The sequence below is a fragment of the Mesoplodon densirostris genome, chromosome 17, assembly GCF_025265405.1.
Source record: "Mesoplodon densirostris isolate mMesDen1 chromosome 17, mMesDen1 primary haplotype, whole genome shotgun sequence".
Lineage (NCBI taxonomy): Eukaryota > Metazoa > Chordata > Mammalia > Artiodactyla > Ziphiidae > Mesoplodon > Mesoplodon densirostris.
Window position 1 is genome coordinate 66,201,602 of NC_082677.1, and position 26,507 is coordinate 66,228,108.

General features: G+C 50.6%; 1 protein-coding gene across 1 annotated transcript in view; it reads left to right on the forward strand.

Annotated features, from left to right (window-relative positions):
• The window catches only part of FARP1 (FERM, ARH/RhoGEF and pleckstrin domain protein 1), a 298,020-nt gene that overhangs the window by 265,714 nt on the left and 5,799 nt on the right, over positions 1 to 26,507 (forward strand). Inside the window, exons 17-24 of the mRNA XM_060079577.1 lie at positions 7,978 to 8,059; positions 13,968 to 14,205; positions 16,891 to 17,021; positions 22,070 to 22,138; positions 22,392 to 22,481; positions 23,086 to 23,168; positions 23,257 to 23,369; positions 23,765 to 23,928. Of these exons, the coding sequence (XP_059935560.1) occupies positions 7,978 to 8,059; positions 13,968 to 14,205; positions 16,891 to 17,021; positions 22,070 to 22,138; positions 22,392 to 22,481; positions 23,086 to 23,168; positions 23,257 to 23,369; positions 23,765 to 23,928 (970 nt within the window). The remainder of the gene's footprint in view (positions 1 to 7,977; positions 8,060 to 13,967; positions 14,206 to 16,890; positions 17,022 to 22,069; positions 22,139 to 22,391; positions 22,482 to 23,085; positions 23,169 to 23,256; positions 23,370 to 23,764; positions 23,929 to 26,507) is intronic.

Below are 26,507 nucleotides of genomic sequence, written 5' to 3' on the forward strand. Positions count from 1 at the left end.
TGGATTTGAATTTTTTCGAATCTCTAAGAGTTTTTACGGCAAGGTGGTCACTTTCGTTTCTTCAGCAAATGTTTACTGTGCCCTTACTGTGTATTAGGCACCGTTCTCAGCGTTCAGTGAACCAAACAGGCCACAGTTCCCGCGCTCTGAGAGCTTGTGTTCCAGTTACATCTCTCCCTGTGCCCTGCACCGAGGAGGCAGCCAGAAGCAGCCTGAAAAGACTTGGAAGCAGAGCCCGGGCAGAGCTCCAGAGCTCCTGTTCTGATTTCTACTCATGCCAAGAGACCATTGGGCATCTGACCCTTTTCCAGACCAGAAACCATCAGTATTCTAGAGGTGTTTAAAAAAAAAAAAAAAGACCATAGATATGTATACGGTAAAACACCTTGCACGTCTACGGTATCTTTTAAAGCGTTTTCCCTTAAATTGTCTCCTTGGACAATCCAAACAGTCTGGTGGGCCGATCCCCATCTTTATGCCTATGGAAAATAAGGCTCTGAAAGGGAAGTGCCTTGCCAGAAGTTCTTCAGTGTAAAGCTAGGGAGGACCACACCCCTCTTCTTTTTTTTTTTTTTTTATAGATTTATTTGCTTCATAACTTGCTTTTATTTTTTGGCTGTGTTGGGTCTTCGTTGCTGCGCACAGGCTTTCTCTAGTTGCGGCGAGCGGGGGCTACTCTTCGTTGCGGTGCGCGGGCTTCTCATTGCGGTGGCTTCTCTTGTTGCAGAGCATGGGCTCTAGGCACACCGGATTCAGTAGTTGTGGCACGTGGGCTCAGCAGTTGTGGCGTACGGGCTGAGTTGCTCCGCGGCATGTGGGATCTTCCTGGGCCAGGGCTGGAACCCGTGTCCCCTGCATTGGCAGGCTGATTCTTAACCACTGTGTCATCAGGGAAGCCCCACACCCCACTTCTAACTTTCCCTGGAGCCCATGAACCAGGAGGCAGAAGCAGTAGCTGTTAGCTTTTTCTCTGGTTCTGCCTAGAGCAGTGCTCTCCAGTGGAACTGTGCTGATGGAGATACTCTGTGTCCGCGTTGTTCAGTGCAACAGCCATTAGCCACATGCGGCTCTTGAGCCCTTGAAATAGGGCTAGTGTGCCTGAGGAATTGAATTTTTAAATTTTATTTAAAGTTAAAATTTAAATAACCATACGTGGATACTGTATTGGACAGCACAGTTTTGGAGACATAAAGGGGAGGAACTCTGAGTGGAAGACAGACAGTGGACGCAGTCTGCCTTTCCCATTAGGACCGAATGCCCCACCATCCACCTTCTTAGAAATCAGAGTCATTGATTTAAAACGCAAGACTCAAAGGCGGTTCTCTGACCTCTCCGCTCCCTGCTTCAGGCAGATCAGGGCTACTTCTCTTGTGTAAAAGCTTTTGTTTGAAGATTTTCATTGGTTTTAAAAAGAAGACTGTGCAAAAAGGGTTTAAAATCATTACTGTCAAAATAAACAATGAAACTCACTGGAGGCAAGGCAGCGTGATCTACCTGGAAAACAGCTTGGAAAAAATACACAGTGGAAGGAAGTTAGAACAAGATATGGATCATGGGTGTACCGTGGCGGGGAGGGAACATGTGTACACTTACTTTTTTAAAATAAATTTATTTTAAATTTAAAATTTCATCTTTGTTTCAAAGGCAAGAAAGACACTGATCTTCCCACTGTATTCTGCCCTGACTCAGCTTCCCACTGTCTACCTAGGGTTCTAGGGACAGTGGTGGTTGGTGATTATTTCCTTTTAACACATGAGTAAAATTGCCTGTTCTCGGGCCTATGCAGGAGTTATTTTTCTTGGATTATCTGCTGTATTCCCGACTGTATTAGCCCACTGTGCTTTAAGAGCAAGCTACTTTTTTTAGAAAAACAGAAATGATTTTTCCAATTGCCTGAATCGCAGGTGGGTTTCTGCTGGGAAACACTTGAGAGAGAGTGCTCGCCAGGCCGCTTATGAATTTGAAACGGCCTTTCTGTTCTGCTGCGTTTTAATACATGGCCGTTAACAGTTCTGAACCCAGGTCTCATCTGGGTGCTATCAAGCCTGCCTGTGAGTGGGCTGTAACTTGTGCCTCTTATTAAACAGGACCTGGTGTTAAACCTCAGAAGAAGAAAAGCCATAGCTTTAAGCAACCCAGTAGTGTAACTGAAGGCGGACAGCATGAGGCTGCCATGTCCCACCTGCACTGAAGGACAGGATGGATCCCTTACCTGTCGCTGCCGGAGAGAAACCGTGTACCCTGGCCCAGTGGGGATACCTCTCGCACAAATGCCTTCCCCACAAGTGGGGATGTGAATTAATGTTCAAATTAATGGGATTTTCCTCTCCAGGGATTTCAAAGGATATTGAAATTCATCAAAGAATATTGAAATCCACAACTATTAATTACATGCGGCTAATATATATAATATATTTATAATATTTATATATATATATATATATATATATACACACACACACATATAAAAATCTATTACTTTGGCTAATTTGTTGGCTTTTTGAACCCGGTCACCCTCCCTACCCTACATATTAAGGGAAAATTTGTCTTTACTCATTTACATATTATTCTTTTATTTACATAGATACACAAGCACACACAGTCACAGCCTTTTTTTTTTTTCCATTGAGAATCATAGGAGCACAAGGAACAGTAAGAATTAGGGCATGATGTTTGTTTTGCAAATAAGGCCTAAAACTTCACAAAGTAAAATCTGTTTTCCTGGGGTCCAAGAGCACCCTGACACAGAGCCGGGTTGAAAAAGTCAGCCTTCCCACTCCAGGCTGCATGGTTTGCTTTTATGTTTTAATCTGATGAGATGGTTCTTTGTTCTGAGTGGGAGGGCAGGGCCAGACTTTGGTCTGCCTGTGGCTGAGCTGCTGACCAGCTCACATAGTGGTCAGTGAAATGTTTACGGAGGGTTGGGAAGACTCAGATTCCGTGTGAGTGTGTGAGTGTGTGTGTGTGTGTGTGTGTATATATGTTCAACCTTGTGCTGAGATAACGTGTAGTTGCTCCCGGGAGCACATTAATTGTGGTGCCCAGGTCAGAATTTAGCATCTGGAAGCCTTCTTGGTACATGGGTTTCCAAAGCGAAATTGTCAAAAGAATTTTCAGCTGCGTTGCTGCGTGGTAATTACCCAGACAACAAGTACGTGTCCCCATCTTCCAAACAAGGACTCTTTTCTTGTGAGGTTAACATCCCGAGGCTCTTCCGGAAGAGTTATAATTACTTTTTTTTATGTTCTCCATAGTAAAGTGACCTTTTTTTTTTTTTTTTTTTTGGATGCGCCTCACGGCATGTGGGATCTTAATTCCCCAACCAGGGACCGAATCTGCGCCCCCTGCCTTGGAAGTGCGGAGTCCTAACCACTGGACCGCCAGGGAGTCCCTAAAGTGACCTCTTAGCTCTTTACAGTAAAGCCAGTGCTTTGGACTTGTGGATTTGCTGGCATTAACACGTAGAGGAAGTGTAAAACATGACGGTAATTCTGTACAAGGCAGCAAGAGCATCAGGTCTCGTCCCCTTTCCCGGGGGCTGACTCCATGTTCTGGAACCAAGCGGGGCTGGCGCTTGCCGTGTGCTGCAATGGGGAGGGGACAGGCAGGGGGCCGAGCTGCCTATGCTGGCTGCATGAACTTCCCAGGCCCCAGCCTGTTGTCCCCACATGGCCTAGAGCTGCCCCGCCTCGGTGGATCGACATCAGGGTGTTCCCTGCGCACAGGGGACCAGTGATACCCAGAGAAGTTTCTAAAATGAAAGTAAAGACGCTGAAGACTTAGAGAAACAGATAAGGTTCTGCTGGTCAGCCGATGCAGGAAGGAAGGTCTCCTTGCGTCTGGGGTTTTAACATCAGTACGTTTTCTTTTAATAAACAGTTGGCAAAGAAGAAAGGAAGGAAGCAAAGTCAATCAGGTTTGGCCTCCATCACGGCGCCCGCCCCGCCTCCCAGTCTGCTTTGCTGCTCTCCGTTTCCCTTGGGTCGCGGTGCTCTCCGTGAGAGGGAAAGGATCGTTCAGTGCTAAAGGGAGCTGAGACCCCTGTTTCTCCCCTTTTGCTCCCACCCGCGATCCAGAACATTCTCGCTAAAACATTTAAATTATCTCCTGTGGATGTTTAACTAATGCCCTTTCTCATGTGTGTTGTCAAATGGCACGTCCATTTGGAAGTTTGGGGGTCAGTGATCTCAGTTCCAGGGTAATAGCTACAGACCTGGAAATCAAGTTTACATTGTGTCTTGCCTCCTTTTACTGACATCAGGCCGTTCTGGCTCAGCAGTTAGGAGCTTCCTGTGATGTTGAAGGGGCGGGGTGGGGGTGGGGGGTTCTGAACAGCAGGAACGCCCCCACTTCGGGCGGGAGCTCCTTTCTGCCCCAGGTGTGTCAGGAGGAGAGCAACCAGTAACTTCGCAGCCGCACCCAGACGCACGCAGGATCCCCAGGATGGCCAAACCATAAGCATCTCCATCGTGACTCGATTAATAGCCATGTGCCCAAAATCCAGAGATGCTACGACCCTGTAGCTGACGGGGCGGAATAATACTTGATCGCGAGCTGAGGGCTGTCTCGGAGGGAAGGCTGGTCTCCGTGAGACGCCTGAGCATTCTCCACTGAGCCCGTTTTGGGGGAGAACGTGACCCGATGGCTGAGGATCAGGGAGGCGGACCAGTGGGGATAACCGAAGCTCCTAGCTTGAGGCTGAGGCAAGGCAACCACTTCATTAAGGAAGGAAGTGGAGGAAAAGACTGGGTTTGGGCAGCAGTTAACTCTGTGCAGAATCCCTTGAGTCTGAGGTGCCTGTGGGTCACTCACGCAGTTGCCTCTCGGAGGTATGAAATAATTACCCAGGTTACCGAGGCATAGATTTGGCATCGTGAATTGAAACCACGGGGAATAGAAGGGCTTGCTTAGGGAGAAGTAGAAAGCGAAGAGAGAAGAGAACCAGGGCTGGGTTCCCAACACGGAGACATCTTAGGAGTGGCCTGAAGAGCAGAGCTTGGCAAAGAGGACGGAAGACCTGACCAAGATAGAAACCAGGGCGCCGGAGAGAGAGGCTTCCAGAAGCCAGAGAACAGAGTGCCAGGACTTTGGGCCCAGCCACGCAAGAGAGAGTGACCAGGAGCAGAAGTGACAATACGTGCTTGCTTCGGTGGATTAGGTTAAGGCTAAACTTGCACAGAACCAATTCAGGGAGTGGTGAGGGGAGAATCCATATTTTAATTAGAGGAGAGGTGAACAGTAATTAAAGCCATCGGCCAACTTGTTTGTTTTGGCAGCTAAGAGGAAGGAGAAGGACTGAGGGATTCTGCATTGCACTGGAAGAGAATGGAATAGGGAAAGAAAGCCAGCCCTAGGGGAGCCGTAGAAGACCCTGGCAGGGGCTGGAGCATCATGGGTACCCTCGCTCCTTTTATTTTATTTTATTATTATTTTTTAAATTTTATTTATTTATTTATTTATGGCTGCGTTGGGTCTTCGTTGCTGCACGCGGGCTTTCTCTAGTTGTGGCGAGTGGGGATACCCTTTGTTGTGGTGTGCAGGCTTCTCTTGTTGTGGAGCACGGGCTCTAGGTGCACGGGCTTCAGTAGTTGTGGCACGCGGGCTCAATAATTGTGGCTCACGGGCTCTAGAGCGCAGGCTCAGTAGTTGTGGCGCACGGGCTTAGTTGCTCCACGGCATGTGGGATCTTCCCGGACCAGGGCTCGAACCCGTGTCCCCTGCATCGGCAGGCGGATTCTTAACCACTGTGCCACCAGGAAAGTCTGCTCCTTTTATTTTAGAGAAACTTTAATTCCCTAATGGGTCTGGGTGCCCATCTCCCCTGTGATGTAATTCACAGTGGATGCTCAGTTAGAACCAGTGGAATATAGGGTGTTGTCACTGCCTGGTTGGGGGTGGAGCCGGGAGCTAGGGGAGGAGCCAGCCGCCCTGTTTCGATCGGCCCTGACTATTCTGCCCCCTGGGCTGCTTCATTAAGTGCCTTCCTCCCTGCCTTCCTCTCCCCACCCTGAGATCCTTGCTGCATCAGAGGTTGAGCTGGTAGTTACGGAAAGCTCCAAATGCCGAGAGGGGGTCACTCCGCCCGGTGCTGGAGGCGTAGGGCGGTGGCATCTCTGGGTGTAAATCATCACCCTCCGCACTCGGGCTGCAGGTGTTTTATTCCGCTCTGAGTACCTTTCACTTCTGTGCCCAGATTTTTACCTTTTTTCATGTCTGATTCTTCCTTTTCCTTTAAGTTGGCTTCTGGCTATCCTGAACAAGTGGTTTGAAAATATTAGCCAGGTTTGTTGTTGAAAATCATGTTTTAATTTTCTCTGGGAAATTCAGCGGGTAAACTGGCAGATGGTTAGAGGTTGTATAGGCTGGGATCCTATAGGCTGGGCTCCTAGGCTCAGGTACAAGCTTCCGCCTCGTGACCCCTGACACTAGACATGTTGCTTCATTTCTTTGTGCCTCAGTATTTAGCTGTTTAATGGGGGTGATGGTGGTACCTGGTCACAGTGCTGCCACGGGGATTCAGTGATGTAATGCACTCAGCACTGTAACCAATCCTCAGTACCCACCAGCTACCATTACTATTAGTATTTTTCTCACGGCCGTTCAAGCTCCTGGATTAGCAGCATCAGATACAGCCTGGAGCCAAAGAGATATAAATATATACCCAACTGCTCTGTTAAAAGTGCCCACATCCACATACCCTGAGAAAACCGTAATTCAAAAAGAGTCATGTACCCCAATGTTCATTGCAGCACTATTTACAGTAGCCAGGACATGGAAGCAACCTAAGTGTCCATCGACAGATGAATGGATAAAGAAGATGTGGCACATATAGACAATGGAATATTACTCAGCCATAAAAAGAAACGAAATTGAGTTATTTGTAGTGAAGTAGATGGACCTAGAGTCTGTCATACAGAGTGAAGTAAGTCAGAAAGAGAAAAACAAATAACGTATCCTAATGCACATTTTTGGAATCTAAAAAAACGGTACTGATGAACGTAGTGACAGGAATAAAGATGCAGACATAGAGAACGGACTCGAGGACACAAGGGAGTGAAGGGGAAGCTGGGGTGAAATGACAGAGCACTGACACACATACACGACCAAGTGTGAAACAGATGCTAGTGGGGAGCAGCCGTGTAGCACAGGGAGATCAGCTCGGTGCTTTGTGACCACCCAGAGGGGCGGGACAGGGAGGGTAGGAGGGAGGCTCAAGAGGGAGGGGTTATGGGGATACATGTATACACATGGCTGATTCACCTTGTACAGTAACAAACAGAAACGAACACAACACTGTAAAGCAATTATACTCCAGTAAAGATATTTAAAAAAAAAAAAAAGTGCCCACATCTTTGTCAACTACCAGCCAGGATATCTAGGGGACCCCTGACCTGTCTCTGAACCTGGGACTCCCATCTTGCCCTCTTCTGGGTCATTCTCCCCATACCTACCTCCGTGCATGGGTCTCCTGCACTTCCTCAATTATATTTTTCTCTTCCCAAGGGCTTTTCACACAGCCCTTTAGTTTTAGACTAAGGGCTCTTGCGAGCCGAAACTTTAATTTTGAGGCTAAGTCTTGCTTCTTACAAGTGTCTGTTAGCGCCAATCTGTAAGAAAGAATCCGTTTCATGAGCTTGTTACTGCAAGTCATCTCCACGCTATCCTAATGCTGAGAAAATCACCCCAGTGGGGATGGGAAAAGGAATGTAAAATGAGGCCAAATTAAAATGAACAGAAAATGGCTCTTCCCTGTATCTCTTTCAAAGCACAGATGGAATTATTTGTCTGCAGAATGACTGGGGTAATTTCAAAGTCTCCTTCTGGCACTAACGTTCTGTGACACACAGAGAAGGGAGAGGTACAAACAGGTGATTGGAAAGGAAGACATACATGTTGATATTTTGTCATCTGGGGCTGGCACACCTTCCGGTCATGTTTTCACTGCTAACACTTTGGTTTCCAACGCTTTGCTCGCAGGGAAGGCCGCTCGAATGCTCACATCAGAGGAGATTACCAAAGGATTGGAGACGTGATGCTGAAGAACATTCAGGGCATGAAGGTGAGCTGCTTGGGGGGTTGGGAGAGGGAGTTCCCCGGGGAGAATAATGCCGAGGCTGCTGGAGGCCTTGTTTGTGATCCTTGCCCGTGAACACATGGCCTGATTCGAGTCTGCATGTAGCACAGCCCCAGGGGAAACTCTTCCGTCTCCTCTAGATACTTTTATTTGGAAGCATGAAGGAAGATCCAGTCACTTTGGGGGAAGCACTTTCAGTTCTTTTCCTCTTCCAAAGCTCTGTGTTGTAACCAAAACACCAGGTATTTTCTGTGACTAAGTCATTCGAAACTTGTTTTTAAAAATTATGTAGACAAAACATTGGTTGACTGAGCATTTCACTTTTAGTCCGTTGTTTTGGCTTCTTGTGGGTGTGACAAAAATATTGGATTCGGAGCTGTGTAGGAATTCCAGTCAATTCTGTGGCTTTCAGTTGGTTTTTTAAGGTGAATATATTTTTAACCATCCAGCAATATCTACAATGATCCAAAAGAGCCAAAGTCTCCCCAGAGAAGTCAGTACGTAGTGAACCAATATTCTGCCTCGTGTTTGAAACCTGCCCCACCTCTTACGTCTGGAATGTTCATTTTTGCCTTTTCATTTTAATCCATTCATCCAAACATTCCTTGACTATGGAATGTTTTAATTCACATAATTTATCTTTTGAATAACCTTCACTAGTAACGAAGAGCAGCTCGCAACCCCCCAAAGAGGGCAGGGTGCTTGCACTGCCACCGTGCAGCCCATCCAACCATCCGTCTGTGTCCACCCACAGGCCACGCATACTAGCTGAGCACCTCTAACGTCTAAGGCACTCGTAGAATAAAAGTTATTGTTGAGGTTTGAATTAACTCCTAAGCATCTAAGTTGTTCGTGTTCGATTGGTTCCCCCTTAGAATCATGTGTCTCCTGAGATAGGACAGTGGAGGCGGAGGGACGGGGCAAGGGGATGCAGGAAAGATAGGATCTGAAACAACTCAAGGGATTTCCTGTCCCTCTAAACAAGTTCAAGATATTATTTAACAGACCTTGAGCCTATTGCTCGCTTTTTCCTGGTGTTCAAAAAGCAACACTCCCCGCTTTGGGCTGTATCAGAGAGAGGCCACGGAAGCCAGTAGGACTGCAGAATCCTATACAAAAAAAAGCGAAGAGTCATCTAAGGTGTTCCATGACGATAGTATTTTTAATGCCCTAAGTAAGGTGGATATACAAAACTCGGATGGAACAGTAACAGACATCTTTTCACTTTCCATAGTGTTTTTTATTATTTTATTTTATTTTATTTTTTATTATTTATTTATTATTATTTTTTTTTTGCGGTACGTGGGCCTCTCACTGCTGTGGCCTCTCTCATTGCGGAGCACAGGCTCCGGATGCACAGGCTCAGCGGCCATGGCTCACGGGCCCAGCCGCTCTGCGGCATGTGGGATCTTCCCGGACCAGGGCACAAACCCGTGTCCCCTGCATCAGCAGGCGGACTCTCAACCACTGCGCCACCAGGGAAGCCCTATTATTTTATTTTTTAGAGCAATTTTAGGTTTACAGAAAAATTGAGCAGAAAACTCACACGGAGTTTCCATATTCTCACCTCGACACACACACACACACACACACACACACACACTCTCTCTCTCTCTCTCTCTCTCTCTCTCTCTCTCTCTGTCCCCTGGTGTGGGGTATTTGTTACAACCGTGAGCCAGTATTGATACATTATTATCATTAACTAAACCTGTAGTTTACATTCGGGTTCACTGTTCGTGTCTTACGTTCCATGGGTTTCGCCAAGGGCGTGACGTCACTAACCCACCATGACAGCGTCACACAGGACAGTGTCACTGCCCTAGAAACCCTCCATTCTCCACCTGTCATCCCTCCCGTCCCCCAGCCCCTGCAGACCACTCCTCTTTTACCGTCTCCATAGTCTTTTCCAGAATGTTACATAGTTGGACTCGCCCAGTGTAGCCTTTTCTGACTGGCTTTTCTCACTTGGTAAAAATAGCCTTTCTCTCTCTTCTACAACACGTTTCCGTTACTGTTGTGCTTCCTGACTTCCCTCACAGGAAGCCTCTCTCCCCATGTTCTGCACTTTTTTTCTTGGCCCAGTTTGGTTTTTACCTTTTCTCATGGCGCTCCCTCCCTTCTGCCTGCCTGGGATGGGGGCTCCCATCTGAGGCTTGGGCTCCTCCATGGACCTCGGGACAGCGGCAGACACCTGCCAGCTTGGTCCCCGCCCCCTTGGGACGGCCCCAGAGTTCTCCTTTTTGCCACCTCCCCTCGTGACCCTCTGGTGGAAGGGTGCCCTACGGTAGACATCTGTCCCCCTCTCTGGTCACCTAGCACCTAAGGCCTCCTAAAAATAGACCTGATTTCCGCCCAGAGCAGTTCTTTCCCCGTCAGTCTAATGAGTTGGCATTTTTGCATGTAGTTGGCTAACCCTCGGCTGTGCTGGCGTTTTAATGATTGTGCCGATGCCACCGGCATTTATAGCATGGAACTCTGTGCAGGCAGAATAAAAATAGATGGAGAGGCTTAGAGAGCCTCTGGCAGCCTTTTGGAGAAATTGTTTTTTGTTTGTTTGTTTGTTTTTGTTTTTGCGGTACGCGGGCCTCTCACTGCTGTGGCCTCTCCCATTGCGGAGCACAGGCTCCGGACGCACAGGCTCAGCGGCCATGGCTCACGGGCCCAGCCGCTCCACGGCATGTGGGATCTTCCCCGACCGGGGCACGAACCCGTGTCCCCTGCATCGGCAGGCGGACTCTCAACCACTGTGCCACCAGGGAAGCCCCTGGGTTGTTTTTTTATTGTGGTTGTTATTGTTGGTCTTACAGAATTTTTATAAAGTGTGGAGGGGAACAGCAGAAGGCCCAGGTTGGCACTTCTGTCCAAAATGCTTCGGGCGAGCTCCAGCTTGCGCTGTCTTTTCTGCTCGTCCCCCCGACCTGTGCATTTACCTGCACGTGTTCAGGGGCTCAGCAGGGATGGTGACATCACCCTGCAGCTGTCCCCAGACCCTCCGCACGGGACCGAGGGGGCCGGCCAGGGGCTCCAATCCCTGCCTGAAAGTCAGAGGCTATCCAGATGGTGATCTCCAGCCCGGGCTGTGAACTTTCAACTGGAAACATCTGCCCAGATGCCTAAAGGCATTTCACAGTCCACGCAGGCCAGGGAGGCCCTCACCTTTTACCTGGACCTTCCCGGGCCGGCCAGGCTGTGACCTTCCCCGCCGGGCCCCGTCTTCCTGAGCCTCTCCCGCCTGCCCCCTCTCCTCCTCCACCCTCCCGCTTCCCTCCCTCCGCCTCTCAGTTCTCTCTTTCCCAGCTGACTCACCAGCTGCGTCTCGTCCACCCGTCCTCCCCAGCCACCATTTATATCGTAGACCGACTAGGCTCCAAACCCGCCTGGCCTCTCTGTGGTTTAGAGAATACAGTCCAAGCTCTAAACCCGACCGAGGAAGCCTTCCCTAGATGACCTTTCACCCTCCACCTCCCGTCCTTCACGTTCTACTCTGCGCTCCAATGACCTTGAATCCACCTCTCCAGGCACTCAGGGCCTTGCAAGACCCCTTTCTGAGCGGGGTGCACGCATTGGTTCGTTTGCTCATTAATGCATGCAGGCAGCAGACATCTGTGGGCACCTGTGGTGTATATCAGGCCCCAAGGATGTAGTGACAGGACAGATGCACTCTCTCAAATAAGGGACTGCACGTGTGAAAACACTGCATAGAGCTACCCGCATGCACAGCCATGCCACACACTTACATGTGCACATGCATGCACACACACACAAGTGAGCGCATGTATAACTGGCAGAATCCAAATAAACTCTGGATTGTCCCAGTGTCAACGTCCTGGTTGGGATATTGTGCTGTAGTTAGGCAAGATGTGAGCATTAGGGGAAGCCGGCGGAAGGGTACATAGGACCCCCCTGTACTTGTCTTTGCAACTTCCTATGAATCTATATATGTTTTTTTAAAGTCACAAAATAAAGTCAGCAGGGAGACCACGTGATAAAGGCTAAGATGGACAATAAGTCCAGGAGGAAAGAGGAGTCACTCACTCGGCCTGGAGAGCAGGGAAGGCCCCAGAGCTGACCCTGAAGGACAGGTGGGGGCTGAGGGGGGCGCATCTTAGGAGCAGAGAGCCCTGTGCCAAGGTTCTGGGTGCCAGGGCCCGGCACATTCAAGGGCAGGTGGTTCAATGGGTGTCCAGGGCGAGTAGCACGAGGCCATGACGGAGAGGCAGAAGGGGTTACGTGCTAAGGGCCCCACGTGCCCTAACGACGACTCTGGAGTTTGTCCTGAGAGGATGGACGTTCTTGTCGCGTTCCAAGCAAGAGACGATGTGCCCATTTGCGTTGGTGTTAAGTTCCTTTTGGTGGCGCTCGAAAGGCGTCAGGAGTGGAGACAGAGACCCCGATGGAGACACCATTGCAGTGGCCAAAACAAAGGCAGTGACCATGGCGTGAAGCCAGGAACAGGCTTGCTGTTTTTAGGAGGTAGATTTGGCAGGACTTGGTGAAGGATTCAGAAACTGAGGGGATCTGGAATCTTATCCAGGTTTTCTGTCCTGAGTAGGCGGTTGGTGGCGGCACCCATCCTGGTGTTAGAGGATCCCAGGGCAGCCTCAGCTGCAGCAGGGGGTACTGGGTCGGTGTCTGGACTCACTGCGTTTCCCACTCTTTGCGGAGCGTGGGAATGGAGGTGCCGGGATGGGGAATCCAGACGTGGGAGCTCGCAGCACGCGGGTAGGGAGCCCACCCCTGGGAAACACTGATGGGGTAAGACGTGAGGACGACAGCTGCGTGAGGAGTGAATTCCTCCTGGACGCTGTCAAACTTCTTGCCCTGCGTCTGTCTCCACTGCCACCTGTTCAAGGAAAGCGATATTCGACAGCGCTTGTTAAAGACGGTAGAGCAGACTTTATTCAGGACTGCTGCCGTAGGTATGGGGACCCTGCAGTGGGATTTTACAGTGGGAGAGAGGGATTGGGCTCAGCTCCAAGTGCACTGGGGGCAAGTGGGGATCTACAGCCAAGGAGCAGGGCGGGGCTCAGAGGATGGAAAATTTCTGTGACGAAACATCACGGTCGTGGGGGGTGGGCGACCTCTGGCTGAACCGACTTAATGGGATTCTTTGCCGAAGACAAGTGGGGTGCTCAGACGTCACCTGGGGACAGCGGGGGATGCAGACCCCAGTGTCAAGGGTGACCAGGTCTCCAGGGTGGAGGGTCCTGGTTGAAGTGACTTAGCAGGGTTCTCAGCGAAACGGGATTGTACAGGGAAGGGCACAGGCTGGCCTGGGAGAAGCTTCAGGAGGCTGACAAAAATTTGCTCAAGCAAAGGATCTCGGTCAGACCCCAGTAGAGGAGGACTGAGTCTCATTCCCATCCGCTCCCGGAATCCAGCAGAGCAGGATATGCTCAAATATTACATGAGCAAATTGGTGGGGGTGGGGGGGATAAACAGAAATACGTAGTTTTAACTATATGACGTTTATTCAGTGGCCCTGGCCTATTTGTCGTTTTTGGATGTTTAGGAGAAAACCCCAAGCCCCCTGAAGGAGCTCCCATTGTTTGATTTCCCCTCAGTTTTGCCAGTCTTGTTTTGAAAGGGCATGTATACCTCTAATGTTATAGATACATCTCAAATATTTTATAACCCCTGCGTATTTTAAACTGCGCAATGCTTTAATAGAGCTTTTTATTCCATCCTGAGAAGTTAAATAGTGAAATATTAAAAACATGAAATTAAATGAATGAAGTAATGAAAGCGAAGGTGATCTCTTTTGAGTGTCAAAATGGGTGGACCATGTGGCTGAGCAGGACTCCGCCCCTCCTCCCCCCCTCCCCCTCCTCCCCCCTCCCCCGTTTGTCTCCCCGGCTCCCTGCCCCACCCGCTCCCGTGTCTCGCCCGCCAGCAACTGGCTGCGCATCTGTGGAAGCACAGCGAGGCTCTGGAGGCGCTGGAGACCGGCATCCGGGGCTCCCGGCGGCTGGAGAGCTTGTGCCGAGACTTCGAGCTGCAGAAGGTGTGCTACCTGTCTCTCAACACCTTCCTCCTGCGCCCGCTGCACCGGCTCATGCACTACAAGCAGGTCCTGGAGCGGCTGTGCAAGCACCACCCGCCCAGCCACGCCGACTTCAGGGACTGCCGAGGTGAGTGCTTGCGGGGGCGGGCTGTCTCGGGGCTACTGTGTCCCAAGAGGGGCAGTTGTGCTTTTTAGGACCTGGTCAAATATTTTCTGTCCCCTTTTGGTCTTTCACGTAAAGAAGGCGGTAGTGATCACCGTGGCTTCTCTTTTCCGTCCCCTCTTGCGTGCGTTTTCTCCTTCCATCCTGCCTGGTTTAGTGCAGAGAGCCCTGGAGAAGCTCCACTTAGAGTCAGCCCCTTACAGGAAGCTTTCCTCTACCTCCATGGAGGAAACTCATCACCTCCCCTTGGATGGGCCACAGAAAACGGCTGGTAATAAATTACTATTCCTCATTGCTGCGGGGCGTTTGTAAGGTCACCCCAATAAGCATTTCACCTGTGTTAACTCTCAGTCTTCACGAGAAGCCTATGAGACAGGGGTGAGCTCACGTTACATATGGGGGCTACTGAGACCAGAGAATTTAAGGAACCTGCCCAGAGTCACACAGCTGGAAAGTAAAGGACACGTAGCCTAAACCCAGAACCCATGTTCTCGACCATCCTGTCCCTACTGGCTCGTGATGATATTACTCACTGTCCCTCGCTCAGCACCTGGGCCGGGTACTCTGCCAGGTATCTTTCTTACGCTAACACCTTTAATCCTTTAACAGCCCCATGAGAGAACTATTGTTATCCCATTTTATAGATAAGAATACTGAGGCCCAGAGGGGGTGAAGGACTTGTGAGTGTCGCTCAGCTGGCAAAAGAGCAGAGCTGGCATTCCAGACCATGCTTTTCCCACTGGGCCACGCATCGTCCGTTTGGACCTGCGTCCTCTGCCTCGCGTTGTATGTGCTCTGTTACTGTCCACGCTCCCTGGCTTGGACCTGCAGCCCGTTGCTGGGTCCCCTGCACTCTGCAGCCAGTCCATGCACAGAACGCACCCTCTGCAGGTGGTTCTTGACAGAGAACATGAATTCGCACACCCGTTCATATGTCAAGACCGGTGTCTCTGGCCTAAAGTATTATAAACTTAATCTTAGTTTTTAGAAAGACAACCAAAGAAAAGATTTGTCGGGTAGTTAAGACATTGGCAGTTCACGGAAGGGCAACAGAAATGGCTCAAGGCGCGGTTTTGGCTTGCTTTAGATGGCAGTCTTTGAAACAGACCATGCTGCCCCCTGCCTTGTGCCTTAGTGTAGTCTGTTCCTTCTGCTGGGGCTCCTTACCACCACCTCCTGGTCCTTTCCCTGGCACAGTCCTCTTTTAAGGCTTCATCTGTGCCTCACCCTCAAGGCTGCGTGACCCTCCCCCCCATCTGCCTTGTCCTGCCATATTGGCAGTCCCTGTTGGCTGTGCCTGGATGACATGACGTAGGGCCCTTCCCAGCTCCCAGGACTCAGACCTGCGTAGATCTCTTACCCGGGAGGGTGAGGGCGAGGGAGAGGGATGTCTCTAGTCTTGCACGTGCTATTCTCAGGCCAACTTGCCTAGTTTTGCATTTTACTATTTTGCTAAACAGTCTCCACTGAGAAAAGTCTGTTCTTCACAATTAAATGGCAAAGATGTCTGTTCCCTAGCTGAAAACGTAAGGTGGCATCATTGTAGAAAGACTGGGCAAGTCGAGGACTATCTGAACATAGATTTCCTGAACGTGACGGATGCGGAGAGCCAAGAGCTGTTCTAGGATGCTTCTGGGGCCAGGCTGCCATCCGTTTTCCTCTTAGAGCTTCTGCACGCCCACCGCACTAAACATTCAGTGCCCGGGAATTGTTTGTTGGACTCAGTCGGCTGGTCATGTCTAAAGACAGAGCAAGCCCTGGGTTTGTCACTATGGCTGAGACAAGAAGCATTCTGTGATAAGAAGCCAGGAAGCATTTCGTTTGCATCCCCAGGGAGACAGTAAAAAAACAAGGAATGCTTCCTGCCACAGTTGAGGTGCTGGGGGAGGGGGGAGGCGGTGTTTACTGTCCTGAAGATCGAAGTTCAGTGGACAAATGTTTCTTGCTTTCCCTTGACAAACAGACCAAAATGCTCAGCTACTATGGATGTGCCTGCCCCCCAAACCCGTGCTAACAGGGCACCAGCTCCTTTTCCATATTGGATGCCCGTCAGTATAGGGGAGATGTGCCCACATTGGAAAATTTAGTTTGCAGCTGTTCTTTACAACCATTTTATAAACACTATAAATGTCTGCAGAAGGAAGAAGCGGGGTGTGTTGGAATGTTCGTTACCCAAAAGTGTTGCACTGCCAGTTAGACCCTTTGCCAGAAAGATCCCTCCTTTGCCCTAGATTTTTCTGTGGCTTTTCTGTGCTCTCTCTGCTCTGTTCTTTCCCGGTAGCAGGGAAGGGAGGGAAGTCTCTGCCCCTGGGACAGAGTTCCAGGCACTCTTATTCCCTTGCTGTTGCCCCTTTATGCCAACAAGTAATTCTAACTGAAGGACAGCTGTACACCACCAAGCTATGAAGGGGGCATTGATATTTTCAAGATGGTTTTGGGGAAACTAAAGCAAAGCCAATCAATACATAAAGTACATCACTCAAGTTTTATTATTGAGAATTAGCAGTGTTTTCCCTAGAAGGATGGCTTCGTTATAGTTCAGCTCCAGGAGGATATTACCCTGGAGAACTGATCTTAAAGATATTGGGGGAAAAAATGACCCACGTCTGCCATTAATGCTGCAGCTTTTGTGTCCGTTTCCTTCCTTAGCTGCTTTGGCAGAGATCACGGAAATGGTGGCCCAGCTTCACGGTACGATGATCAAGATGGAGAATTTCCAGAAGCTGCATGAACTCAAGAAAGATTTGATTGGCGTTGACAATCTTGTGATTCCAGGAAGGGTAAGCAGCTGTGCTCTCTGTATGCTTTGGAGGTAAAGCCAGAAAGACAACATTGAAATGACTTACATTTGAACCTTTTGAATATGGACACTCCCAAGTTAAAATATCCTCCTTCCGAAGTGGGTTCCTTTGGGAAAATGCCTTGAACATTACGGTGTCAATTCAAAAATTTTGTGTTAGAAGGAGATCAATCAATCAATCCTTTCACCTCATATGCTGCTTTTTCTCCTTACTGATTGATCCGCTCATTTATTTTTTCCCCACCATATTCTGAGCAGATTTGAGATTGCTTATTTTGTTTTTTTTAATTTAGGTAAATAAAAATGGAAGATAAAAAAAATTTTTTTAAGAATTGGGTAAAATGGCGATAGCAGAGAAAAAGCTAGTGCGTGAAAGCAGGCAATAAATTCCCATGTAAGAAAAGTATTTTTTCTAAGATGCAATTTACAGGGACTTCCCTGGTGGTCCAGTGGTTAAGACTGTGCTTCCACTGCAGGGGGCACAGGTTCGATCCTTGGTTGGGGAACTAAGATCCCACATGCCATGTGGTGTGGCCCCCCCCCCCCCGCCAAAAAAAAAAGATGCAATTTGCATAATGTAATTTTAATTTGGAATTAAAATAACATTTTAGCCAGAACATGATTCTGGGAGAGATGCAAATTCACTTATGCTATTAACCTTTACTTCCCCATGTGCATGACATGTAGGTCATTCACAATAAAAATAGGGCCTCGCTATCCAAACACACTCTCTCCACGCCAGTGGGCATTTAAAAAATACAGGGTAGCCTGCCTTTTTCCAATTCTCTTCCTAGGAAGCAGTCATTGACCAGGAATTAAAAATACTAGTCAGTTGCTGTGCCTCGTCAAATCTCTCTGTGGGAATTTTTGCCACTAGTCCCCTATCTTGAACCTCATCCAGGTTCAGAAGGGAATTTTAGCCTCTTTGAGCTGCCTTAATCTTCAGACAAGTATCCCGTGTGTCAGGGGCTTCTAGTTTTATCTGACAGGTAGCCTCCCTGGAAACTTTAAATCTGTGTAACTCAGAGAAGATAAGGGAACATCCCTCATCTTTTGGGTATTTGGGTCTTTCTGTTGGGAATCCTAATTACAAAGCTGACCAGAATACCAGTTATAAAATGTTGTCAGAAGAGTTATGTGGTAAATGCTGGGTGGAAATTAAAGCTGGGATTTACTTCAGCTCTGCTGGTGAGAAAATTCTGCCGGGACTCAGTACACGACAATCACGTTTACCCATCCATGCAGAAGCCTTTAAAGCCTTGTGGAATCAATGTAATTTTCTCTTAACTTTGGATGTTATAAAATATTTAGCATATCATGCTACGTGGCAAACAGAGCATTTGTAAGGGACTTATTTTGAGGAATAGTTTCCACGGTGCTATGAAAAGAGCAGTGGATTGGAATGGGTGGCCCGGGTTCAATTTCTGGCTCCACCAGAATTGGGATGGCTCACTTACTGGAATGTTCCTTCCCTTCTGTAACGTGGGGATCATACCTTCTCTGTCGTAGGTGATACGGATCAAATGAGATTTAATGTGCAAAACTAACACAATAAATACGAATTATCTTCCTCTTCCCCCACCTACACTTATCTGAAGAGACTAAGTTTATGCTTATTATAATGTCATTGAGTACACAGCACAGCATTGTAGAAGGCACCAGAAGCTTTTCATCAGATACAGGCTCTCTCACCCACCAACCGACCAGGTGATCCGGGCAAGTTCCTTACTCATTTTGCTCCTCAGTTTCCTTATCTGAAAACTGGGGATGAATTTACAGGCTCACATATGCAGCTAACATAAGCACCCAGCACATGTCAGGCTCACACCACGTGCTAAATAAAAGAAGGTCATTATTATTGATGAAGCTGAAGTCAGAATTGGGGTGCTGGTTACACACTGCAGACCCGCCTTATCTGCACATGCTTATGTTCATCTGCCTGCTTCATGGCCACTCACTGTTTCAAAGTCAGCCCTGACTGCAATGGGAAGGAGGGATCTAAGACCCTCAGAGGGGAGAGTTCTAAGATGGGCTGTTGCACACACGGAGGCTAATTGATTATCTTTCTTTTTTCTTTAAGTCTTTATTGAATTTGTTACAGTATTACTTCTGTTTTATGTTTTTGGTTTTTTTGGCTATGAGGCATGTGGGATCTTAGCTCCCCGACCAGGGATCGAACCCGCACCCCCTGCATTGGAAGGGAAAGTGTTAACCACTGGACCACCAGGGAAGTACCCTGGTTTTTTGTTTGTTTTAATTTTAAATTATCGAATAACCTGATGAGTGGAAAGAAGGCTCTGACAGATCTATCTACCGGTGGAATTTGAAAAATTGAGATTTAAAGGTGAGCGGCTAATGTTCCAGCTCCCTGCGGTCTAATTCCTCACGCAGCTTTCGGGCATAATCCTGCTGCCCTCCCGCTAGGGTCAGGCTGAGACGAGGTCATGTCCTGGAAGGCAGGATTCCCCGCCCCGGAGGCAAAAAGCCCCAGCACACTCTGGCCTGAGCCAGGCCCCCAGCGTGTGTTTTCTGTCCCTAAGAGTTCTGTGCCTGAGAGTTCTTCCAGGAGGGTAGTGGAGGTTCATTTGGATAAAACTCAGAGGCCTGGATATTGTGAATTTCATTCCAGTAGGAAGCAGCTTGAGCTTAAGGATATTAGGAGCCTTTTCTTTTTCTCCTATTTCATGGGTTTTTTAAAAAATTAAAAAACAATGCTGGGCCAGAGCCATTTTCCATCTCCAGCCCTGAGACAGTGATCTGAGTCCACAGCCCTTCTGCAGAAGCTCTGTCTTCCCCTTCCCACACCCCTAAGATTCGTTAAGAAAACGCACATGGAACAACATCGGATGTGCGAGCCGGGAACGGGAGTAACAGCACAGCAGGGTCACCACTCCTCGTGCTCTGACCCCCCCCAGTGATGAAAGCAGTCCCCAGACACCGTTTCTTCATACGGTACCGTTGCTGTCTGGATGGATGATAGCATCCATCCCTTGGACCAGCACGTATTTGTTATGTGTCACTTTGTTGATCTCCAAAATGTGTCAGTTAAATCGCCAGCAGATGTTGTCTTTGATTGACATTTCATAAAGGGCCGAAGCAAGAGTCAGGCTGTGCAGAGTCTACAGAATGCAAATGACCTGGTTGAGTCCCTGTTCTTGGCTCGTTAGCTACTGAGGTCACAGGGAAACTAGGTAACAAACAGCCCCAATACTTAGTGACTGAAGACAACCTTTTAGTATATGTCACGGTTTTGTGAGTTGGGAATGGGGCAGGACTCAGCCAGGTGAGTCTTCTTTCTGTACGGCATTGACAGAGGTCCCAGATGGGCTGAGCTGGAGGGGCCAAGGCTTACCCTTGGCAGACGGCTGGAGGCTGGGCTCAGCTGGGACCGTGCACCCGAGAGCCCACGAGGGGCCTCCCCAGCGTGGGTTCAGGGTGGGCTCACTGCTTAATGTGCAGTTTAGGGTTCCCAGAGCAAGTGTTCCCAGGGACAAAGCAGAGGCTGTGTGTAGTTTTATGACCTGGTCTCAGAGGTCACACAGCATCACTTCTATACTCTCTTTGTCAAATTGGTCACCAGTCTACCCACATCCAAGGGAAGGGGACAAAGACCAGCCTCTGTGGGAAGAATGTCAAAGAACTTGCAGCTGTATTGTTTGTTTGTTTGTGTTTTATTTTGCGGTATGCGGGCCTCTCACTGTTTTGGCCTCTCCCGTTGCGGAGCACAGGCTCCGGACGCACAGGCTCAGCGGCCATGGCTCACGGGCCCAGCCGCTCTGCGGCACGTGGGATCTTCCCGGACCGGGGCACGAACCCATGTCCCCTGCATTGGCAGGCGGACTCTCAACCACCGCACCACCAGGGAAGCCCTGCAGCTGTGTTTTAAAAGCAGCTCTGTGGAAACATAGTTTGGCGGTTCCTTAATAAGTTAACCATAGAATTTCCTCATGACCCAGCAATTCCACTCCTGGCTCTGTACCCAGAATTGAAAATAGGTGTTCAAACAAAAACTTGAACATGCATGTCTACAGCAGCACTGTTCAGAGTAGTCAGAAGGGGAAACAACTCAAATACCCATCAGCAGCCTAAGTGGGTAAACAAAGTGTTATCCATGCAGTGGAATATTCAGCCACAGAGAGGAACGAGTTTCTGACACGTGCCACAGCATGGACGAACCTTGAAAACATTATGCTAAGTGAAATAGGCCAGACACAAAAAGCTACATATTACATGTTTGACTTACCTGAAATAGGCAAATCCATAGAGACAGAAAACAGATTGGTGGTTGCCAGTTTGCTAGGGGAGGCGGAAACGGGGGAGTGAGAAATGGGGACTGACTGCTTAATGGTGATGAGGTTTCCTTTCGGGTGATGGAAAGTTCTGGACCTAGATGGTATTGATGAATGCACTAAAGGTCATGCAGGGTAAGTTTTATGTGTATTTTACCACAATTGTTTAAATGATAGTTTTGTGGAGGGTTTCTGAAGTGCCCCTGAATGGTATGTGCCCTCAGAAGTTTATAGGCGGGAGGGAGAGTTCCTTTCTGGCCCTTTCATCCTAGAACACAGTTACTAGTTTTTGAGAACCAGATTTTAAGTCGTGGAGAAGATTCTTCTATGCACAGTTCTCTCCTGTGGCGTATCTGTCTTCCTGGTCCCCGGCTGCCATTTTGTATCCATCCAGGGGCCTTGTCCCCTCCTCGCAGCCAGAAGCCCTGAGGGCCTGGGGGTTAAGTGTAGAGTTATAGGTCGGGGTGTGAACCAGCACACCGCACAGGCCAGCGGACCTCCGACCGCCAGCTGCTTCTCTGGTAGTGGAGGTAAAGCTAGCCCCTGCCTTGCAGGTTGCTCAGAAGGAAAGGAGCTTAGAGGCGGCACAGCACGGCATTCAGTAAATAGGAGCTATGACGGATACGAGTTTTAGCGTGAAAGGGACCACGATGGGCGGAAGCATCTCACATCGCGTTGGGTCTGCGCTGACGCGGCTTTGCAGGCTCCGAGCCAGCTCGCGGGTGTGTTTTCTCTGCAGGAATTCATCCGCCTGGGCAGCCTCAGCAAGCTCTCCGGGAAGGGGCTCCAGCAGCGCATGTTCTTCCTGGTACGTGGTGAGAGCTGTTTGTTCAAGGTGATCGGTGACTTGTGAGCCCGTGGAACCAGCAGAGGTCACGGCGCTGGGCCTCGGCCACCCCAGAGGGGGTACCTGGGAGACAGGAGCAGCAGCCAGAGCTGCTCAGACTGGAGTTGTTGAGATCCACGAATTGTCTCGTCAGATTCCGAAAACGTAGTTTCTGTACTTGTTGGTTTCAAACGGAGCCCGTTCATCTCAGCCGCGCTTGTCCTTGTTCTTCTAGTTCAACGACGTCTTGCTGTACACGAGCAGGGGGCTGACGGCCTCGAATCAGTTTAAAGTTCACGGGCAGCTCCCGCTCTACGGCATGACCGTGAGTATGCGCCGTGGGCATGGGATGGGGACCTCTGCCTCTGGGCTGCCTGCGGGGTGCAGGAGCCAGTGACAGGCGCTGTGAAAAACCTGGGCCTTGTTAGGGCTCCCCTAGAGGGGCCCCTGGACCTCACTCGCTGTCCTGCACCTGGGATGCACGGCTATGTTCCTTCCGGAATCAAGGGCAGAGGCACGCTGCCGTGCCTGCGTGGTGCTAACGTGCCTTTCACTGCCCGGTGCCTGGCCCCGGGGCCCTGAGAGGCCATCCTCACCGTCCACGTGGAGTGAAGACCAGGAAGCAGCCTTTCTCCCGAGATGCCCAGTGGACGGGTGTCTATATTCTGTGATCCTGGGTGGGCAGAGGCAGACAGGGCGCCCTGTGCACCAGTGTGGCTTATCCCCACACTCTTCTCAGTGGTCGGGTAGAGGGAGGCTTATGGCTCTGACGAAAAACTAGGATGCGTTTTGACCTTGCTTTCACCCTCCCGATGGGGACTTTTTTGGACTTGATTCCGCCGAGCTGTAGTCAGTTCGGTGACCGTTTGAAAATGCACCGAGTATCCCACCCCCTGCTCAGCAGTAACTTGGGAACACTCGCCCCACAGGTGGAGGAAAGTGAGGACGAGTGGGGCGTGCCTCACTGCCTCACCCTGCGGGGCCAGCGCCAGTCCATCGTCGTGGCCGCCAGGTAACGCGGGAAGCCGGACCTTTGACCTCGGTACCCCTTCTCCCCGCTGTGGCCTGGGAATACCTGACGTCCATCTCTCCTCCTCCAGTTCGCGGTCCGAGATGGAAAAGTGGGTGGAGGACATACAGATGGCCATCGACTTGGCCGAGAAAAGCAGCGGCCCCGCCCCCGAGTTCCTGGCCAGCAGCCCTCCCGACAGCAGTAAGCGTGGCACTGAAAACTGCCTTACCGATGCGCCCCATAGCCACAGTCTACGTTTGTGTTTTAAGCTAAAAATCAAGGAACTTTTTATAAAAGTTAAACAGGCAAAACCCCTTAAAAGAGAATGAGCGAGCGGAGAAATCGCATCTTTTCTGGGCCAGCACTGCTGCTTGTCAGCCTCTGGGGGGCGAGGGGCGGGGAGAAAACTGTTAGGGGCTCCCTGGCAGAGGGACCGGTGGGACGCCCCTGGCCAAGCCCTCGCTGCCAGTGTGACTTCCTGCTCGGTGGGTGCCCGGGACCCCCAGCCTTCCCATCCCATTCGGCCCCTGGGCGGGGGCGGGACAGGGGCCCTCCTGGGTGCAGAGAGGAAAGCGCCGCCTCTTGCTTCCCCGCAGAGTCCCCGGAGGAGGCGGCGGGCGACCAGGAGTCGGAGGACGACCTCAGCGCCTCGCGCACCTCGTTGGAGCGCCAGGCCCCGCACCGCGGCAACACCATGGTGCACGTGTGCTGGCACCGCAACACCAGCGTCTCCATGGTGGACTTCAGCGTGGCCGTGGAGGTAGGGCCGGCGGGGGGCGGAATCCGGCCACGGGCGTCGGTCTTCTGAGCATGCGCGCTCTGTGGGCCGGCAGGTGCACCGGCCTTGGCGTCTGTCCGTTTCCAGGCAGCCTGTGCAGTGATGGTTTTCTTTTGTTCTCTGGACCGTGCCCTCTCCTCTCGCCGAGTTAGCCACAGGGTGGGGACTGTGCGTGCCTTTATTCGTGTGTCCGTGCCGAGAGGTCCGGATGGGCCGCCCAGGAGCAGCCCCCGGAATCGGGTGCGGGGAGGCGGTATGGTCGGAAAGCTGGTGCCAGCCAGGGCCACAGCAGGTAGGTGTAGTTCATGGAAGAACCTGCAAGAAGCCGGCTCTCGGAGCGTCCTGAAGACATGGCTTTGGGGATGGGGGGCTCTCCCCGTATTGTGACTGTGAACCTTCCAGAACTCTCCAAACCTCATTCCCTAAGCGTCCTCCAGTCCAGGTCCATAATCCCTAACCTTTCAGAACACGCGAAGCCCAGAAAACTCTAAAACCACGAAGTTCTCTTCATACCCCATTGACAGCAGAACCTGACCTGACCAGTCAGGAGGCTGTTTATCGGTTTTGTGAGCGTGTCCTGTTTTACTACAGAATCGCTGTGTTTGATTCTGGGCTACAACCCCAGACCCCACTGCCTGGGGTGCCATAGAGGACAGGCACTGGATGTTCTAAAATCTGACAAATTCTGAATTGCTAAGTATAAGTGTGCCTGGCCCAAAAATGTCACATAGGCGATTGTGAGCCGGGATCAGCGGTTGGTTTGCTTTCTGAGCCAACTGTATGTTGGTTCCAATGAGCCGAACATTTCTTGATGGATAGTCCGTAGGGGTTCTGAGACTGTTTTCTGGAACTGACCTTCACAGTTCCACGGAACTGCGTTTGTTGAGTTTCCCTGCTACAGCGAATGTTCTAAAACCCATGCTTCCTTGTCAAAACATCCTTATCCTCAGGGGGCCGTCCCAGCCGCGTGGAGCTCCCCGCCTGTACCGGGCCTTCCCTCTCCTGCATCCGCCCCACGGGGGGCGGGGCTTCCTCTTCCCGAGGGGCTCACTGTATTCATTCTCCCTCCCATCACATTTCCACTGCATCCGTTGGCGAAGCTTTGCCAACCGGAGATTTCTTCCAGGGAACAGGGATCTTTCCAGCAAGGAGGGGGCGGTGACCATCTGGAGGCAGAAAATACCTGATGGCATCTCTTCTGTCCAGGCGAGGCCAGTGAGGCCAGGGGAAGGGCGGGGCCGTGCGGGAGAAATCCACTTTGCTTCGCTTTATACTCACTTTTGCGATATGTAGTCAGGGCTGTGGAGGTGTGGGAGTCTGGTAGGCATGAACCTTCCTCCCTAATTCTGGAGGCAGGCAGGCCATTCAAGAATGCGGCCCAGACACAGCTCCTCGAGCCCAGCTTTTCGGGGTGACAGCCTGCACTGGTGCCGCGTGTGTGTGTTTGTGTGTGTGTCGGCCGGCCGGGTGGTCAGCACACAGCAGCCTCAGACCATCCTGCCCGCCCCCTGCTTGGTTACAGCCCGTCAACGAAGAACAGGGTTTTCCGTTTTCGAGTGGTTACTACAACTATCTTTGATTTTGCCCCTTGGCCCAAAAAGCCTAAAATAGTATTTGGCCTTTTGAGGAAAGGTTTGCTGAATGCTGTAGCCCGTGGGAGCGAGCCCTGAGCCAGTGTGGTTTTAAGGTGGCAGTGATGCAGCTTGGATGCTTGTGGAACTGGCGTGTCTGTCACTCTGTAAATGTCCCTTCCTTGCCCGATCCCCCTTCCCCAAGGCGTGTGGCTTCAGTCTGGTGTCCGTGGTGGGCTCCTGTGGGTGCCACAGGCTCCTGGATGACCAGAGTTGGGGGAAGGGGGGCGAGGGAGTGCCTCCTTCCTTCTTGACCTGCTGCCTTCTCACCGTCCCCGGCACCAGGTTCTCTCTCTTCTAGGGCTCGTGCAGGTAGAAGTGAGTCCAGGGCATGTTTGGGGGCGGCGTGAAATTGAGCTGGCCTCCGCAGAAAGTCTGGGGGCACCGTCGACATCGGGGTGCTGACGCTAGGACGGCCAATGTGAACCCTTGCGTAGGCCGTAGGGCCAGCAGAGGGTTCAGAGGTGAAACAATCGAAGTTGTGTTGTAGGACTGGAGTTGGGAGGCGGTGGAGACTGGGGAGAGAGGAGGGTGTTACTCAGCCGTCTGAACACAGGTGAGGACCAGGAGGATGGGGGGAACTGCAGTGAGAGGGAGAACGAGCGGTGGGGACCCTCATTTCCTGTGGCTGCCGTAACACATCAGAAACCGCTTAACAACAGAAATGTGTCCTCTCACAGTGCTGGAGGCCGTAAGTCCACGGTCAGCTCCTTCTGGAGGCCCTGGTCCAGGTCTCGCTCCTGGCTTCTGGTGGTTGCCAGCCACCGTTGGTGTTCTCTTGGCTTGTGGACACATCACCCCAGTCTCTGCCTGTCTCACTTGGGGGTCTCCCTGTGTATCTGTTAAAAAGTCCTCTTCCTGTGAGGACACCAGGCATTGGGGTTAGGACCCACCGTACTCTAGTAGGACCTTATCTTAATTGTATCTGCA